This window comes from Epinephelus fuscoguttatus, linkage group LG11 (genome assembly GCF_011397635.1).
Source record: "Epinephelus fuscoguttatus linkage group LG11, E.fuscoguttatus.final_Chr_v1".
Lineage (NCBI taxonomy): Eukaryota > Metazoa > Chordata > Actinopteri > Perciformes > Serranidae > Epinephelus > Epinephelus fuscoguttatus.
Genome location: NC_064762.1, coordinates 6,903,302 through 6,919,839, shown reverse-complemented (window position 1 = coordinate 6,919,839; position 16,538 = coordinate 6,903,302). Strand labels below are relative to the sequence as shown.

The 16,538-nt window shown below is 43.2% G+C and overlaps 1 protein-coding gene across 6 annotated transcripts in view; it reads left to right on the top strand.

The window, feature by feature from the left end:
• ccdc85cb (coiled-coil domain containing 85C, b) overlaps positions 1–16,538 on the top strand; it is a 74,270-nt gene that overhangs the window by 50,594 nt on the left and 7,138 nt on the right. The window contains exons 2-5 of one of the 6 annotated variants that reach the window (XR_007450383.1): positions 1,096–1,175; positions 4,116–4,157; positions 9,639–9,740; positions 9,896–15,469. Coding sequence is in view for 4 of the 6 variants with exons in the window: in XM_049590169.1 (XP_049446126.1) it covers positions 1,096–1,175; positions 4,116–4,157; positions 9,636–9,740; positions 15,377–15,469 (320 nt within the window). In the remaining 2 variants the exon portion in view is untranslated. Of the gene's footprint in view, positions 1–1,095; positions 1,176–4,115; positions 4,158–9,635; positions 9,741–9,895; positions 15,470–16,538 lie in introns of all 6 variants that reach the window. The other 5 variants (XR_007450382.1, XM_049590170.1, XM_049590169.1 and 2 more) reach the window with 5 other exon arrangements.

Sequence of the window (16,538 nt, the reverse complement as noted above, 5' to 3'; positions counted from 1 at the left end):
TGAGTGGCGCAGCAGCATGTGGGCCAAACTGGGAGGTGGCCCCGGTCCAGTATGAGGTCAGAAGTTAGGTCAAGCACTGCTAATCTGGGTGGGAACGCTCAGTGCTTGACCCCTGACATCAGGAGTCGACTAGTTTTTTTAGCACATGAGGGCTTTGTGTGAAGTTCTGCACATGGTGGACGGATTCACAGAATAAAACTTGGAGTTATCAGTTTTACTAAAAGCTAACAGGGTTAAATTTAGGGCCATTAATGTGAGGATTTGCAGCTTTTCTGTGGTTTGTATGACTGTAAATTGAATATCTGGGTTTTTTTGACTGTTGGTTGCTCAAAACACGCAATTTGTCGATGATGATCAGCATTTGTCCCTGCTTTTATGACATTTTTTAGCCCAAAATAATGGATTCATTATTAAAAATCAGACAGATTGATTGATTCTAACATTATCTGTTAGTTGAAAGGAGACATTGCCTATTTTTAGCAGGTTTTCCCTGTTTTGAAAAACCTGCATACACACGCTGATTTTGGTGGAAAAAGGCTGTGATGTCAGCAAATTAACCCCCTTACTCACACTGCAAACAGTAGTGCTTTGATGTTGGGTGTTACAAGGACTGTGAGAAATACAAATACAGATCCCACTGTTCTGACTTTTTTATGCATGTGGTGGTGTGTATGACAATTTTCCTAAAATTAGATCTTAAAAAATCGCAATATATTGAATCGTAACCCCTGTATCATGATGCCAACACACAGTCCTATCAGGTATGCTAATTCATAACAAGCAGTTTGTACAACGAACAGTAAAATCAGACGTCTGTGTATGATCTTGGGTTGCAGAATAATTATTTCAGTTCACATTAAAAGATCCCTGTTCAGTTACAAGATTGTGCGCATATGTTTGATTTTAGACCTTCACCGTGACATGAAACCACTCATTTGGAGAACGAGTTCTCGGGTCTCTCAAAGTGCACAGCAGCCTCTCGAGCTCTATGTGGTCCTTTTGCTCCAGTGGTCGCGCCTGCCTGTTTTTCCTTTGGAGGTCTTTGAAATGCTAATCACTTCTCCTCCTCTCTTTTCTTCTCCGTCTGTGCTCCAGATTCCTCCTCCAACTACATCAGGCAGCTGGAGACTAAAGTGCGGATCCTGGAGGACGATAACAATAAGCTGCTCTCACAGGTGAGGTACACACATTCACATATGTGCATTCAGTCACTGCGTATCAGCACACGACATTTGAACTTGTGCCCTCGCCGAACGGCTCTTGTGCAGCTCTCCAATTGGCCCGAAACATGTTAAGGTGGCTGTGATGAGATAAACTGGTTTCCTGATGCCTGTGTGAAGCCGCCCCCTCACAACAGCCTGCCCGTTAGTTGGAGAATATGTTTATCCATGTTTAATTCATGGGGAGTCAGTAAGCTTCAGTAGCGAGCAGTGATGTTAGCCCCCGAGGCGAACTGTGGGAGCGGAGGAGAGATGAGAGGAGGAAAAAGGAGGGGAAAGAGGCATTAAGTGACAGTGACAGAGTAAAGCATTTCTCCCAAAGTTGACCTTGCTCTGACTTCTCCCAAATTTGGAGGATGGAGGGCGGAGTGAGTGGAGGTGGGAGTGTTAGACGGGCAGGGGTGGATGTCTTGGTCTGGTTCACCAGGGGTTCACATGTCAGTCTGCAGAGTTGTGTGTTAAATACACACGACCACAGAAGGTCACGGTGAAACCTTTAACTGAAACATACATTAAAAGTCATATTTGGGGGATCAAGTTGTCGAATGTTGCTCATTAATTATGTAAAAACTCACATTAACATTACATTCATGCATTTCTTTTATATACTGTTTGTTATCTTTCTGTTCTATGATCAGTTCATTTGAATTCAAGTCAGGCTGCAGACAGTTGAGCTGGAATTTCACAGTTTAAATCAAAGCCTTTATTCTTTAAAAAAAAAAAAAAAAAAGATTTCTCTTTCCCCAATTATCTCCCAGCAGATTCATATGTGGGCAGAGAGTGTAGGCTGGAATCACTGATACGAAACCTAAATGATCCTCATAATTAGCCCTTAAGTGCTACAATTAGGTGCTACACATTGTCTCACAGCAGTCGAGACGTGTAATTTGACCCTGCTGAAGTCGACTAATGGTCCTTGTTCACATTTGAAGTGTTTTTCTTTTTCATTTCTTTAGATTTGAGGTTGGTACCAGAGTGTTTCTGCAGTGATAGAACTTTCAATAATAACAAATCACACTTTAATCCAATACTGAAAAATATAAACAGTTGTGACAAGGCCTGTCACCATAATTACGTTATTGACTTATTGTACGATACAAAGACCAGGGATGTCGTAAGTTAACTGTTAATTCTTCTTCTTCTTTTTGATGTTTTATGGCGGGTGGCAACCAACGTTAACGTGCATCACCGCCAAACTGTTAATTGGTCAAGCGCAGAGAATACTTTTATCCGGTTATGCCGTAGCCTGTATAAATAATCAGTTTTGCTACGGTTGAAGTCTTATGGCCATCGCCATCTTGTTTTTTTGGGAGCCATTTTTATTTTCATACGTCATTGTTCTAGACCTTAAGTGATTTTACATTCTCTGATCGCTAAAATGTGTAGCCTAAACATCGATTAAGAAAAGGTTTTAACAATTCCTCTACTAAAATGTGCATCATACCGTCTACAACCTGGCGCCTTTTCTAAATTTTGCTTCAATGGCGGTGGCTCGTCTTGAGACTTCATAGCTAGGCTAACTGTGAATTACAAATTCAAAAAAGGAAAACAGAGAATTTAATGGTGTACGGACAGATTTGTTTGCTTTCACCACCAACGCTGCAAAGTTGAATTAGCAAATAATTATGAATAGTCCATTACAGTGGAGCCACCTTGTGGTAAAAGACATTAATGAGTACTTGTTACTTGTTTGGAGCCATTAGTTATGTTGTTCCTTTTATTTTGGCAAAAGCGGCTCTTTTACAAAAGGTTGCCGACCCCTGGTCTATGGCAATTGACTGTTTTGGAGCCAAGTGGCCATTTGATGAACTGCATTGGCTTCATTACTCAACCTCGGAGGTTGCCAGTTGGGTTATACATGTCAGTCTATCGGTTAATTTTGCTACTGGTGCCCACCACCTGGGTCTGGTGATAGCTAACATTAGCTAGCACGCTGCTCATTCGATGAACCGCTTGTAACACTGCTACAACCCAACAGTGTTGCAGTCAAAACATTGTGCCCACCCTCCAGTCTCCCCCCAGGTGGCACTGGTGAGTGCGCAGCTTGATTTTGAGCCACAAACCTCCTTTGGCATTACTGTTAACTCTGTTAGCACTGTTAGCAGTGTCAGTGTGGCTAGTGTTGCTAACATAGTAACTATGCTATAGAGCAGTTTGTGGCTCAAAATGCTTGTTCACCAGTGCTATCAGAGGAGAAACAGGAGGGTGTTCACAATGTTACTGCAACGATTGGTAAATGGTGAATGAGCTGCTCCGCTAGCTAGCTCCCACTGACCTCGGCTAGTAGGCAGTGCAGAGCAGCCAAGGCAAACGTTAGCTAGCCATTGTCCAGAGGATGGGCAGTGGGCACTTACATCATGAAACAATAAAATGTAACTCTCTTAAAATGAAAAGCACTTTGAAATGTGGCGCTTAAGCTCACTTTGACAATTAGGTGGCGGACTAAACGTAAAGACCTCTTGTATTTCACGTCATTTATGTTTTCATTTTTTTGTTTTTGTTTTGTTTTGTTTTTCCTAAAAAAGAAATTTTTTTAGTAACATGTTGAATACTTTTCTGTTTTTCAGTGTCAAAATATTCTAAGAATTAAATGTTATTGCTCTTTGAAAGGGTGTATAAAATGGTCTCAAAATGACAACAGTATTGTTTATCATAATTATTTCTGGGACAGTATCATTAAACAAAAGTAGTTATCGTGACAGGCCTGGTTGTGAGTCACCATGACACAACTGAACCTTGCCATTGATCAAAGTACTCTTCCTCATTTACACAGTTTTTTATGTTATGTGGAGCCCAGGAAGAATACAGTTGCTACCACTGCTGTTAGTAATGGCTCCTGATGAACAGTAATCAAATAATGAACAAATACACTATTATGTTCTTCTCTCCCTGTAGGCTTATAGCCGCTATAGTTTATCACAGATTCAGACGAAGAAGGTAACTTTCTTAAACGTCTCTGTCTGTCGGCTCCTCTGCTGTTTGAGCCTCTGCTGCCTCTTCCCTCTTTTATCCGTGTGGTGGTGGGACTTTTCACAGCTTTGAGCTCGATGCTTGGACGCAGATGGACACAGTAAAGCAACACCTGTACGATGTTGTGCACTCAGCTGCAGTGATGTTGAATGGTATAATGAGTATGTCGACACTTTCACAGGTGCTGAATCAACTCTGTGGTAACGTTTAGGAATAATTTGGTGTAGAGTGCTGCAGGCACAATGGTTTTTATTGGCCAATCTTGAAGTTAGCGTCCTGGTTCCCTCAACAAAAAGCATTTTTAGCAGCTTTAGAAGTTTTCAGATTTATGCTAAGCTAGCTAAGCTAAGTGGCTGCTGCCCATAGCTGCGTATTTATTGCACTGACAAGACACTGGTATCTATCGTCTCATCTAACTGGCCTCAAGTGAATGAGTGCATTTTGCAAGAATGCCAGAATAAATGCTTAGGGCCCTACAGACATCACACAGCGTGTTGTACCTCATATGTTGTCCTTTAACATACAACAAAGTTCATCCTCAGACATTACCACAGACGTGATTAAGTCATGTGACACAGTGTCACTGTTAAAAGCTTGAAGGAATGTGACTACATCACCTTGTAGAAGTGTTGCCTCTGTGTCCAGTCCCTGCTACGCACTGCAAGCATGCTATGCTAATGAATGAGCACAGGTGGCCGTGCTTGTATGTGGTCTGTCTTGGCAGGAAAAACGTTTCCTGTCCTTGGAGCTGTGTCGCACAGCGCTGTCAGCGCTTGGTACGAGGTACCCCAGGTGAACGAGTGCTACTTTGTGCTTCGGTGCATAAATGACACACGCTTGTCCCGGCTTGTCGGGACGTCTGGTGGGCTGAATAATTTAAGATGCGGGGGGGCAACACAGGTAGATCCAGGTTTCCATAATGCATGGCTGTGTGAGAGCGACTGGAGAATGAGGGAATGTCTGGAGTTACAAAACATTGTCTGTGACGGCTGTGTTATTAATAAACTTTATTAAATTGTAAGATTTGGCACTCTAGTAAATCATGGAAACAACAGAGAGTAATTTGGCTCTTACGCAACAACCTGCTTACTGAAGTGTCTGAACACAAGCAGGTGGAAATGTTACAATGGATTATTTGCCTCAATGGACATATTGCCTAACTTCCTGTGTTATGAAACTGGCCCAGTGGAACTTGTACTGAGCCTGAAGGAAACAATAGCCTCTTATCGCAGGAATGTTGACCCTCCAGACCAGCTCGGCTGAAGGATTTTACTGTACTGAAGGTAGAGGAGGGCGTCGACAACAAGCTCCCACGGTGAATATTAACAAGGCCTGCACAGCACAGGTGTATACGCAATGAGGAAAACAGGTGTGTGCGCACGTGCACGCCCACGCCCACGCCCACACTTGTACTCAAACTTGCTCGGGCGCATACAAGCACACGATTTGCTGTTTTCTCCCACTCGGATCTCCCATGTCTTTCAAGCGTTACTTATCTCTGTTAGCTCAGTGAAGGGTGAGGCACTCTGTGGCTTTCCCTACATGCTCACTTCCACTTTATCATTAACATGTAAGTACCCGGTGTGACTCTGAGAAGTGAATGATTTATAGGACGGATTTAGATGACACTCCATCTGTTAACTGCAGGCTAATTGAACTCATTTTGTGAGAGTGGACCAGGGGCGGAGGGGAGGGGTAGCTTCTGGGACTCTGTGCCCCAAATCCAGCTTTTAATATAAGTAAGGGTGCTTTCACACCTGCCCTGTTTGGTTCAGTTCAATCGAACTCAAGTTTGTTTGCCCCCTAAGAACGGTTCGTTTGGGCAGGCGTGAACATAGCAATCACACTCAACTGCGCACCAAAACAACCTGACTGAGACCTTCTTCTAATAGAATATCAACATGAGTATCAAAAGACCATTTTCACTGCCTATTTTTGCCGAAACCGCGTGTGTCACGCAGAAAAAATAGACAAGGCTCTCTTTTCTAGATGCAGTCAACCTTCTTCAATTTCGGGACGAAGGAGCTCACTTAAACATGAGAGTGATGCTCAGGACACGCAAAATGCTTCTGTCCACTTCTAATCGATAGCAATCCCACTCTTGAAACTGTCCCACCATCTGCTGGTTCAACTGGTCCTGATCCAAAACCATCATTACTGACTGACTTCAAATTGCAGACACCTCCATTTGTCCGTGAAGTGATGCAGCAATAGTAAGTTTACGTGGAAAGTCGTCATTAGACCAACAAAAATTTAGCAAACTGGTAGTGCGTTACTGTTGTTTCTGGCGTATGCTCATACAAAGCAACAATAGACGTGATTAGGTTCCCAAAAGTTCTCCATTTTGCACGTCCACAGTAATTGGAGTTGGAGTAATTGGAGTGGAACAGTAATTGGAGTTGGAGTAATTGGAGTGGAACAGTAATTGGAGTTTTTAAAAATCAGCTCCTTAGAAGGCGTTTTACAAAATCTCATATCCCTTAACGTGTAGACAGAACCTCGGACAAACCAGTGTCTAGCAAAGCAGATTAATCCGACTCCGCTCTGTATTCCAATAAATTCCGGCCTTTAAGGAGCATGCTGCCATCCCCTCTACCCTGTTTTCAAGGCAGCAGCACCCCTGCCCCTCATAACTCAAACAGGAAACGATGCGTGGCGTCCACAGCTTCTCGCTGTCAGCACCAAGAACATTGTGATGGATGGATAGACGGAGGGGCCAGCCAAGACGACTGCGGAGGGCCAACTGTCCCCGGCTGTCTGGCAAACAAATGGCTTTGTTGGTCTCAATGGTCAAGGTCAACTCAGGAAGGGACGTAAAGTTGGAGACACATGCTGGTTTGTCTATGAAGCCAGACTTAGCAAACTGGAATACTCTTCAGATGGAAGCTGTGTCTGAGGAATATTTGTGACCTTATTAACGCGTCTTATTGAGTGGAGAGATGTGTTAATTTCATGGATTGTGTGTATTTGTCGTGGCTCCTTGCAGATATGACATTTAGGGCATAGCTGCTGATAGACACAAAGCCTGGAGAAATGACAAAGAGATGTTAGCAGAGGTACAGAATCGAGGGCATGAATATGAAAACCCAAAGGATAGATCAAGAACTGCCGAGGGAAGGATTGTGAAAGGTTAGAGGAACACTAGCAGGGTACTAAGCTGAGAGGAGAGCAGGGGGAATATCAAAGGACAGAGGAGACAAGGGGAATGCTGATTGTAGCTTTGTGTGTGTGTGCAGACTGTGTATGTGACTGTACACCTGTGTGTGTGAGAGGCAGACAACACTGCAGAATGTCCACGTATCCATAGACGCACACCCACAGCTCATTTGGGCTATTTATTGCCCGGGTGCTCTCAGGCATCACGTGTGTTTACACGCCGCGTCTTGCGCAGAGGGAACACTCGTGCGTGACATGAGAAATGTCATAAGGAACAGTGGTGTCGCCGTGTTCCTGCCCACAGAGGGAAGCGAGGCTGGTTACCGCCTCCAGGAACCAGTGGTCTTTGGCTGCTAATGAGGACAAATCCGAGGAACTCTCTCCCTGCGTAATGTCCCTCGATGACGACACAGCGGCGTGATGCAGCCCGGCGCACTGGAGTGCCATTTATGTAGCGAGCCTCAACAAATAAAATCAGCTTTGCAAATGAAGTGCTGGAAGCGATGGCGTCAGAGAGACGACGATGATGAGTGTGCAGGTGCTGGTGTATGCGGAGGAAGAACATCAGAGTCCTTAATGAACCATCACTGAGGGTCTGAATATAGACCGTAGAGCCTGACCAACATATAGACGTAAATATTACCTGACTGTAGTGTATGTTGTAGGGCTGGATATGAAGATTGATCCTCTGGTTTAATTCAGAAAGAATTGATTTTCTTTGATTAAGTTCTTGGTGATTCAGTTATGCCTGGTTCACACTAAACAATATCAGCTCAATTATAGCCTGACGCTGCGTCGCACGGTGTCAGCTCAGCTCATGAACGACAATTAGCATCATACACGACAATCCACTGTTTCATCTCGTGTATTGTGTCATAGTAGACGACAACTGATGGCACGCCTGGAACGTCTCCACTACTACTTTGACCAATAGGAACACAGCGATCTGCTGCTGTGGAAACTACACGACAACAACACCACAGCGTTTTTGATATTTCCTGCAGGGATGTTACCACACAGAGTAAAAAGGAAAAATGATGGTGTGAAACTTAGAGGCACTTTATCAAGCTGCTGAGTACTGCCATTAGCATCAAGCTAGCAAAGAATGTTATTTCTTCATAATGGAGGATATAAAGGAATAAAATTCACAGATAGTGTCTGGACCTTTACTCAGCACAACGGGCCGTTATTTGTTATTCCCTCTGTGTTTTTGTATTTTTACTTTTTATCCGCTCCTGTTTGTCTTGATAAAGTTAATGCATGGCGCCATCATTTCAAACTCAACACTTCCTGTATCTTTTTCAAATTAAAAGCCCCTTATAACCTCGGTTGAGAGAATCTCTGTATTTTCTAAACAGGCTTTTCACTGAACAATCATAACAAGGTCCGAATCTGAGAGAGCATCATGACTATTTTTACGATTTTCAACTACACTTCATTGCAAAAAAACATCTGCCTATAAGCAGAAAAACTGCTGTGAAATCAGGCATTTGAGGCAGCAACAATCCCAAAACCAGCCTGTGAAATTCTGGAAGGACTGAGATAAATACCACTGTTGCACTGAAACCCCTCTTAAACTTCTTCTACGTTCATCAAGTGATCAACACTCTTGTTTCCTTGAATATAGAATTGTGTAAATTTCACATTATAGGCTGATGTGTAAAAACATTTCTCAATTATAAAACTGAATCAATGATGTTCCTTAGTTCATGTAAAAGAGGCGCATATGTGGTTTTTTTAGGCCTATGTGTACAAAAGAGTTGAGCAAGAATAATCACTGAGCTGCACCTGTCAGAGGTTCATCATTACACATTTTAAAGAATAAATGCCGTCCCACACAGCTACACACGGACTCTAAGTACCACATGCTTCGACTAAGTACAAGGCATCCACTTAAATGATCACTTTGAAGTTTGAACACAGACAGGCAGGGTCACACATATTTTTCCATGACTTTTCAAGGACCCATAATAAAATGTCCGTGATCATTCAAGACGAACATTGCTCCATTTCAGAATACAGCACAATTTAAAAATATAGAAAAATAACTTTTTTGTGCACGTTAACAAGTAGACATTTTACACATCATGCAGCCCGAAATGAACCACTTGAAGCAAGTAACTAGTGCCATCAAAATGATCTTAAAAATCAGCTGACATAGGAAAGATCTTGTGTGAATTATCTAATTGCAGTTAAAAAAAAAAAAAACCAACATGTTTTTGGCTGACATGTCACTGAAGCCTTCTGTCTCTGCTTGTTTGTGTGTGTTTGTGTTTGTTTTGTGCTCAGCAGTATAACCCAGGTGACCTTCGTGCCCTGAGGAAGGGAATGACCCTCTACCACTCAGAGTCCCAGCTGTCCTCACTGCCGCAACGCCAGGACGCCATGCACATGGTCAGTACACAGAAGACCAACACACACACATTCACAGACCCACACAAGACAGCTACACACACTGAAAGAGCAGGGTTCAGTACGACATTACAAAATTAAATACAAGGATTTTCATGTACGTTCTTAAGTACTATGTTTTCATTTTTTCCCCTCAGAATTCAAGCACTTCAAGGACCTTGTGTAAACCCTTACAGAGGGATACCTACTCATACTTCACCACTGAAACAGTCAAAGATCAACACTGTGACACTGCTTATACAGACGTGGTTACGCATAGAGACGGGGTTTAATCACACACACTTAATTGCAGGGAAGACTTTGCCGGTGCCTCCACAGTGGAATCAAGTCACTTTTAACTCTCCAATTAAACCTCCACGGGCCACCTCACCCTCTTACACATGACAGGAAGTGGAACACACACACATAGGCAGGAAGAAAGGATAGTGAAAGGAGGTAGGGCTTGAGTGGGATGAGACAGAGGAGAGGAAGAGGAGAAACTAAGACAGCGAGACAGGAACGAATAAAGAAGAGCCAGCCTTCCCTCCTCTTCCTCCCATATCCTGTCCCTCCCTTCCTTCTCCCTGGAGCCTGTTTGAACTGAATCCCACTGTGAAAGTAATAATCCTCTCCAATCCAGCGCCACCCCTGACCCAGCCAGTGTCTGGGGAGGAGAGGCTGGGGTAATTGTTTTCTGACTGCTTAAGGAAGGTCAGAGCCGGGCGATGCCACTGACCAGAGGACTAAATCTTCCCCATGTAAAAATCAATATTGTGTTTTAATCACAGGCCCAGTGTGAGGTCGCAGGCTGACTGCGCTCGGAGCCGGCTCGCACCTTTTAAGCCCGCGGGTCAAACCCGCCTCCTCTGTGGATGTTCGTGTCGTGCAATAATGTCCATGAAACCTTGACCCCACGTGAGGTCTCTCGGGACGATGGATTTAAACTGCAAATTATCTTGACGGTTGTCTCACAGCGTTTAATTTCACAGTGAAACAAGGTCATGATTGTGACTTGAGGTGAGAATTTTAACTCCTCACTGACATGACATCTGATGTCAGTCTGTGAGACTGGAAGGTAGAAGTGGATTTGTGTGACTACCTGTAGTTACATTCAGTCAGGATCTGGTTGCATCAGCTCGTTCAAACTTAGCTGTGATGTAGCCTCTTTCCGACTGGACAATAAAACCTACTAACATCTGACTTTTGTCTTTAGAGACAAAAGAAGTTGGTAACTTCTGTGACTCCTGTGGCTCTGTTTATACCTGGTACAAACATTTGTCTTGGGTGATCCCATAGACTGTATAAAAACAATGGACTGCACGACAGCTCCCCAAAAAGTGAAGCCTAAACATCTTGATAGCCCCCTGGTGGCTGTCATAAACCCTGCCCCCTCCATGTTAGCAGATCTTAGCCAAACTAAAAACTCACAGAACCCCTCAAATAAATATTTCCCAAACATAGTTTCTATCATTTTAAGTAGCTCTTATCACGCAAGTGTTTGTTACTCTGATAAGTTTGGTTTCAATCAGTTATGTAATCCTATAAAAAGAGGATTCAACGTCATGGTCAGGGGTGTGCCATATCATCTTGTTCATGATAATACCTGTATAATTTTTTAATATGATACAAAAAGTTCATATCATGATACTCGCAGTATTTGGACTTGCTGACATTGACTTCAAATCACCTGTTGATTTATATATATAGATCTCAGGGGACATTTTTTGTATCTGGGAGCTGTTTAAATGTGTAATTTGTGGTAGATTTTATTTACTTGAACTATTAATATTGTATACAGAATCTGAATCTTACTCTGAGTTGCTGTTGTTGGTCAGAAAGGCCCTGCCCTTCCATGTAGACGCATGGAAGGGCAGGGAATTTTGCTCTCTCAACCACAGGCTTTCCCCGTTTGTGCGTGAAAGGCCCCAGAACAGAGCCATACCACCAAATATTACACTGCAAATGGACATAGTTTTCTTTGACTAAAGTGTTCCTGACTGAACTGACTAACTGATATGTTATATCTTGTTTGTTCAAACAAACAAAAACCAGTGTAAAAAAACAACAAACAGAGATTTTACGGGGGGTTGCAGCAGCTTACAGCAGGATACTAGTGAATCAGTTGCATGCAGCACAGAATAACTTATTCTTTTAAATCATGTCTTCTTCTTATGATGGCTTTGTTGGCATGACGACTGCACGAAGACGCACTCATGTTGAGCTATATGGCGATCGATTGCCTGCTCTCTAACACGGCCCAAGTTCACCCACTTGAAAGAGAAGATGAGAGATGTGGGGCCGAAGACTATACCAGCAGTGAACTGGACTCTTCGTTGTGTCCTGATCTATCAGCTCAGCCTTTATGTTACGTCCTTTGTCTCGTTCAGGCCCAGTTTCAGGTCAGCGAGTGTGCGTGAGATTGTCGGATAGAAAACCAGCAAGAAAGAAGAGAAGGAAAGACGGATGGAGAAAGGAAGCGTCCAGCCTGCGTGATCCTCACAAACATCCAACAGTCGGCTCTGATTCTATGTGCTCAAACTACAAACCATTGATTCTGACAGCGTTTGTTTCCCTCCCTTCATCCTGCGAGGCCTAAATCAGGCCTGTTTATGCAGGCGAGCCTCCCCGACTGTACATCCATATGAACAGTAAACATTGCCCGGAGCTGGCTGTGTCTCTGCGCTGTCCAAATCTGTTTCCTTACTGCACGGCTCCAGTGCAGAATAAACAAAAAGGAAAAAAACACTGGCCTCGATGCTGGCAGGAAGTGTTTACACATTTCAAATAATGGCTTTAACCCACAGAACAGAGCATCAAAAGGAGGCGACAGTGATTTACATATTTTTTCTTGTAGTTGACTTCAAAGTGAACCTCAGACGAGCTGTATGGAAAAATGAAGCTATTTGTTTTGTTCCTGTGACCTTAAACAAGAAGAAACACTTTACTCAGTGGGAAATGTGTTTGTGTTTAACAAGAGGACGGTTATATATCATCTTCTCATAAATATGCACTTAACCTTGGTGACGAATTTAATAATATGAGGGTGTCGTTCAGTAAATATCTCCCACCCTGCACATCACTAAATCAAAATACTGTTCCTTGTTACATTCCAACACTGCATAGTGCAGACAGTCAGAAATTATTAGGTCCAAACACTTACAGTAAATGTCTGGTCAACTTTGTAATCCTGTTTTACATTCTCTGATTCCAGCTTCTTACTGTACTTCTTTTAAATTTGATTGTTTTTAATTAAATTTTTTTATTCCTCTATGACAGTGAACTACCTCACTGCACTATTTTGAGAGACCTGTTAACCAGACCCATATCAGATGTAGATTTTCACCAGGTTACATGTGTGCGCCGATTTTTGTTGAGATTTTGAGCACCTTAAGGCCCTCAAAATGCAATTCTTAAAAATAACAATAATAATGATAATCATAATTGAAGCTGCAAGCAGCAATGAACGGGCCCTCGCACTGATGTGCAACTTGGGGGTGCTGGCAGGATGCCGGCTGACGCGGCAGTTAATTTCTGCAAAAGTCAGACACTGCATGCAGGAGTGAGATGGCATATCCTTGATACAGTGATGGAATAACCTATTTCACATTTTGTACCACTTCCTCTATCCACTATTGGGTGCTGGAGAAGGCGCTAATGATACATCATGTTTTTGTACATCAAATTTAGATCACGGCATTCAATTCTGGTAAATCAAAAGATAAGTATCTGAAAAGATGTACTTCCTGTCGCCACTAGGAGGGACTATAAGGGAATATGGTCTCATGGATGCTCCACAGCGGTCGTGCCCTTCAACGTCAGGTATATCTTGTAGCAATTTTTGATCACAAAGTAGTTAAGCTCACACAAACCAACTTTGAAGGCAATCCGATGAAATCTGTAGGAGGAGTTTGTTAAATTACAACACGTGGGCCGAAAATGACCACGGAATTCAAAATGGCCGACTTCCTGTTGGGTTTCGGGAAAGGGTCCAAGAGGCTTTTTTGTGCATTTGGGCACGATACATGTCTGTACCAATTTTCGTGCATGTCGGTGAAACATGCCGCAGGGGCTGCTCTTTAAAAGGCGTGGCCATGCTATTTTTCCCCACCCGCTGAAGAAAGCCATATCACACGTAAATTTACACAGTGACTGATGCGCACAGAAAAATTGGCTCGTTTTTGAGTATGTTAAAAAAAAAAAAAAAAAAGCCAATTTACTTCTAGAAAAAAATAATTATATTCCTTCAGTTTCAAGAGGGTCCTCGTACCGCATGGTGCTCGGGCCCTAATAATCATTAGCTGCAGCCCTGTTATGTAGACGTTCTGTGATGACACTTGACATTTTAGAAGTTTGGCTTCTTTTGTTAAGTGAAATAAAGGTTTTGTTTGAAAATATTTATATTTTACATTTCATTTTACAAATCAAATGACAGTAAGTAATATTTTGAAAGCTCATGTTGGTACATTCAAAGGACACTCAGACTTTTGAGCGTGCTGTGGAGCAGCAGCCTTCTTTAATACAATAAACCAGATTCATCTTAACCTTTACATTTTGTCATTATTATCTGGTATCAAAACTCATGAATGAAATGCGTTAAGGCAGGCGAGTCTTATCTCCATAACGTGTGTGTGGATCAAATCCTACCTGAAAACAAAAGGGCAAACCACGGCCATGTTTGTTTTTTCTCTCACATTGATGACCTTTTACCGTCTGAGCAAATAAATAAACGTCATAAAATCATCACTGTACGTTCAGAACAAACAGTTGTCAGTCCGTAACCTGCAGGACCAGTTAAAAAATCTATTTTTCATGTGGTTGACGTGATCTGAATCGACCATTGGCCAGTGTCCACAAAACATCCCTGTTGGCTTCAGCGGGATTATTATTTTATCTCTGTGCTATTAGGTTGTGTGGGCTCGTTCTGGCACCTAAATGGGGCCAGCGGGTGCGGAGGGAGCTGACAAACGCATCAGCAGTGAGCGGAGAATTGAACCCGGGCTAACAGAGCCACGGAGCTGTGTCTAATGCAGGGCCCCGATGCCAGGTTACAGTGAATGGTGCCATTGTGTGTCCCAGAGATCTCTGTGTCCCTCTAACAGAGAGCCACTGTCTGGAACTAACCGGGGGGTAGGATGAGTCAAGCAACCCCCGTGGTCCTCTTCCTGGCTGGCTGCTCCCATCACAGCAGGTTAAATCACACTGTGCAGGTAGCAGACCTGGCTGGGAGTTGAGTACGAGGTGAATGCAAAGAGGGGGAAGAAGAACACAAGGGGAGGAGAGGTGATGTGAGTCGGGATGAAAGCGATGGCATTTTCAGTGCTACAGTACAAGAAATCCCTCGTGTTAAATCAGACCCAAACACCAGCTGATCAGGAGAGAGTGCTTTACTTCCTGTTAGTTCTCTGTTGTCTTGGCTCAGGTTAGGACCTCGGTGAGGTGGTGCTCATTTGACTCCTGGGTTTGACCCTGTGTGACAGCAGACGTGACGAGATCAGAGTCTGACATGTCTGCCAGATATTGTGGGTTTAGTCCTTTGTCGCAGGTCACCCCTTCCTCTCATCTTTGCTCTTCTCTGTGCTCCATCCACTGTAGAAAATAACCTGACATCATTTCTTTTATACTTCCTCTGCTCCCTGCAGGGTACCGGCCGTCTCCCGACCAGCGAGTCCTCTCCTGCCACAGGCTACCTGTCCTGCGTCCAGAAGCCTGAGGCCGTGGTGCACGCCATGAAGGTACGACACTCATTTAGTAAAGTCTATTTTAGGATAATTGTGGTGGGAACCTATTGCTCTTTTTATCACTATCACACGAGTTAAAATCTAATTTTGCTTCTGTCACCAAAGTGGGTTTTGTGCCGTTCCACATAGACTTCAGTCCTACTTTTGGCTGCATGCTATCATTTCGTTTAAAGGCACAGTTCACCCCAAAAACAAAAGTACATATTTTTCCTCTTACCTGTTCATCAGTCTGGATAGTTTTGGTGTGAGTTGCCGAGTGTTGGAGATATCGACCGTAGAGATGTCTGCCTTCTCTCCAATATAATAAACTAGATGGGACTCAGCTTGTGGTGCTCAAAGTGCCAAAAAATACATTTGAAACACTCAACATCAGTGTCTCTTCCCAGAAATCATGACCTGTTTACTGCAGATAATCCACAGAACTTGTTGTGAGCAGTTTCATGTACGAACTATTTTCTTACTACCAAACCACTCACCAATTCTATCACTGCACAGAGGGAAGCGTGCATCTACTCGCCGCAGTCGCCAGAAGAAATATGTTTGTTTGTATGTTTCCGAAAACCATGTACATGTTACTTTTGTACACTATTATGTAGCAGATACATTAAAACTTTACCTTTATTTACGTTTCAGCAATGCTGTGGTTAACACGTGGTTTGGTTTAGACAAAAAACCACTTGGTTATGGTTAGGAAACGATCACGGTTTGGCTTCAAATGCCCACTTTTCGCGGCACTATCCCGGCTAGAACAGAGCAGTGTCTCTGTAGAGAACAACTGCTTTTTGTGGCACTGTCCACACTGGAAAAACAGCAACGGGTCGCCACAAAAACACCCACATTTTCTGGCTGGGATGCAGCAATGACTCACAAAACTGCGACAACTGCAGCTTGGCAGGTGTCTCGCCATCCACCTTCCCCTCCATCTCCCAATGAAAAAATAAGCTCATATACCGCGTCACTTTATAAACAATAATACGATGTGTATGGAACCTACGAATGTAGCATATTCATGGTTCGCAGAAACCGGAAAGGCTAACATTTTCTCCTGGCGACTGAGCTGATC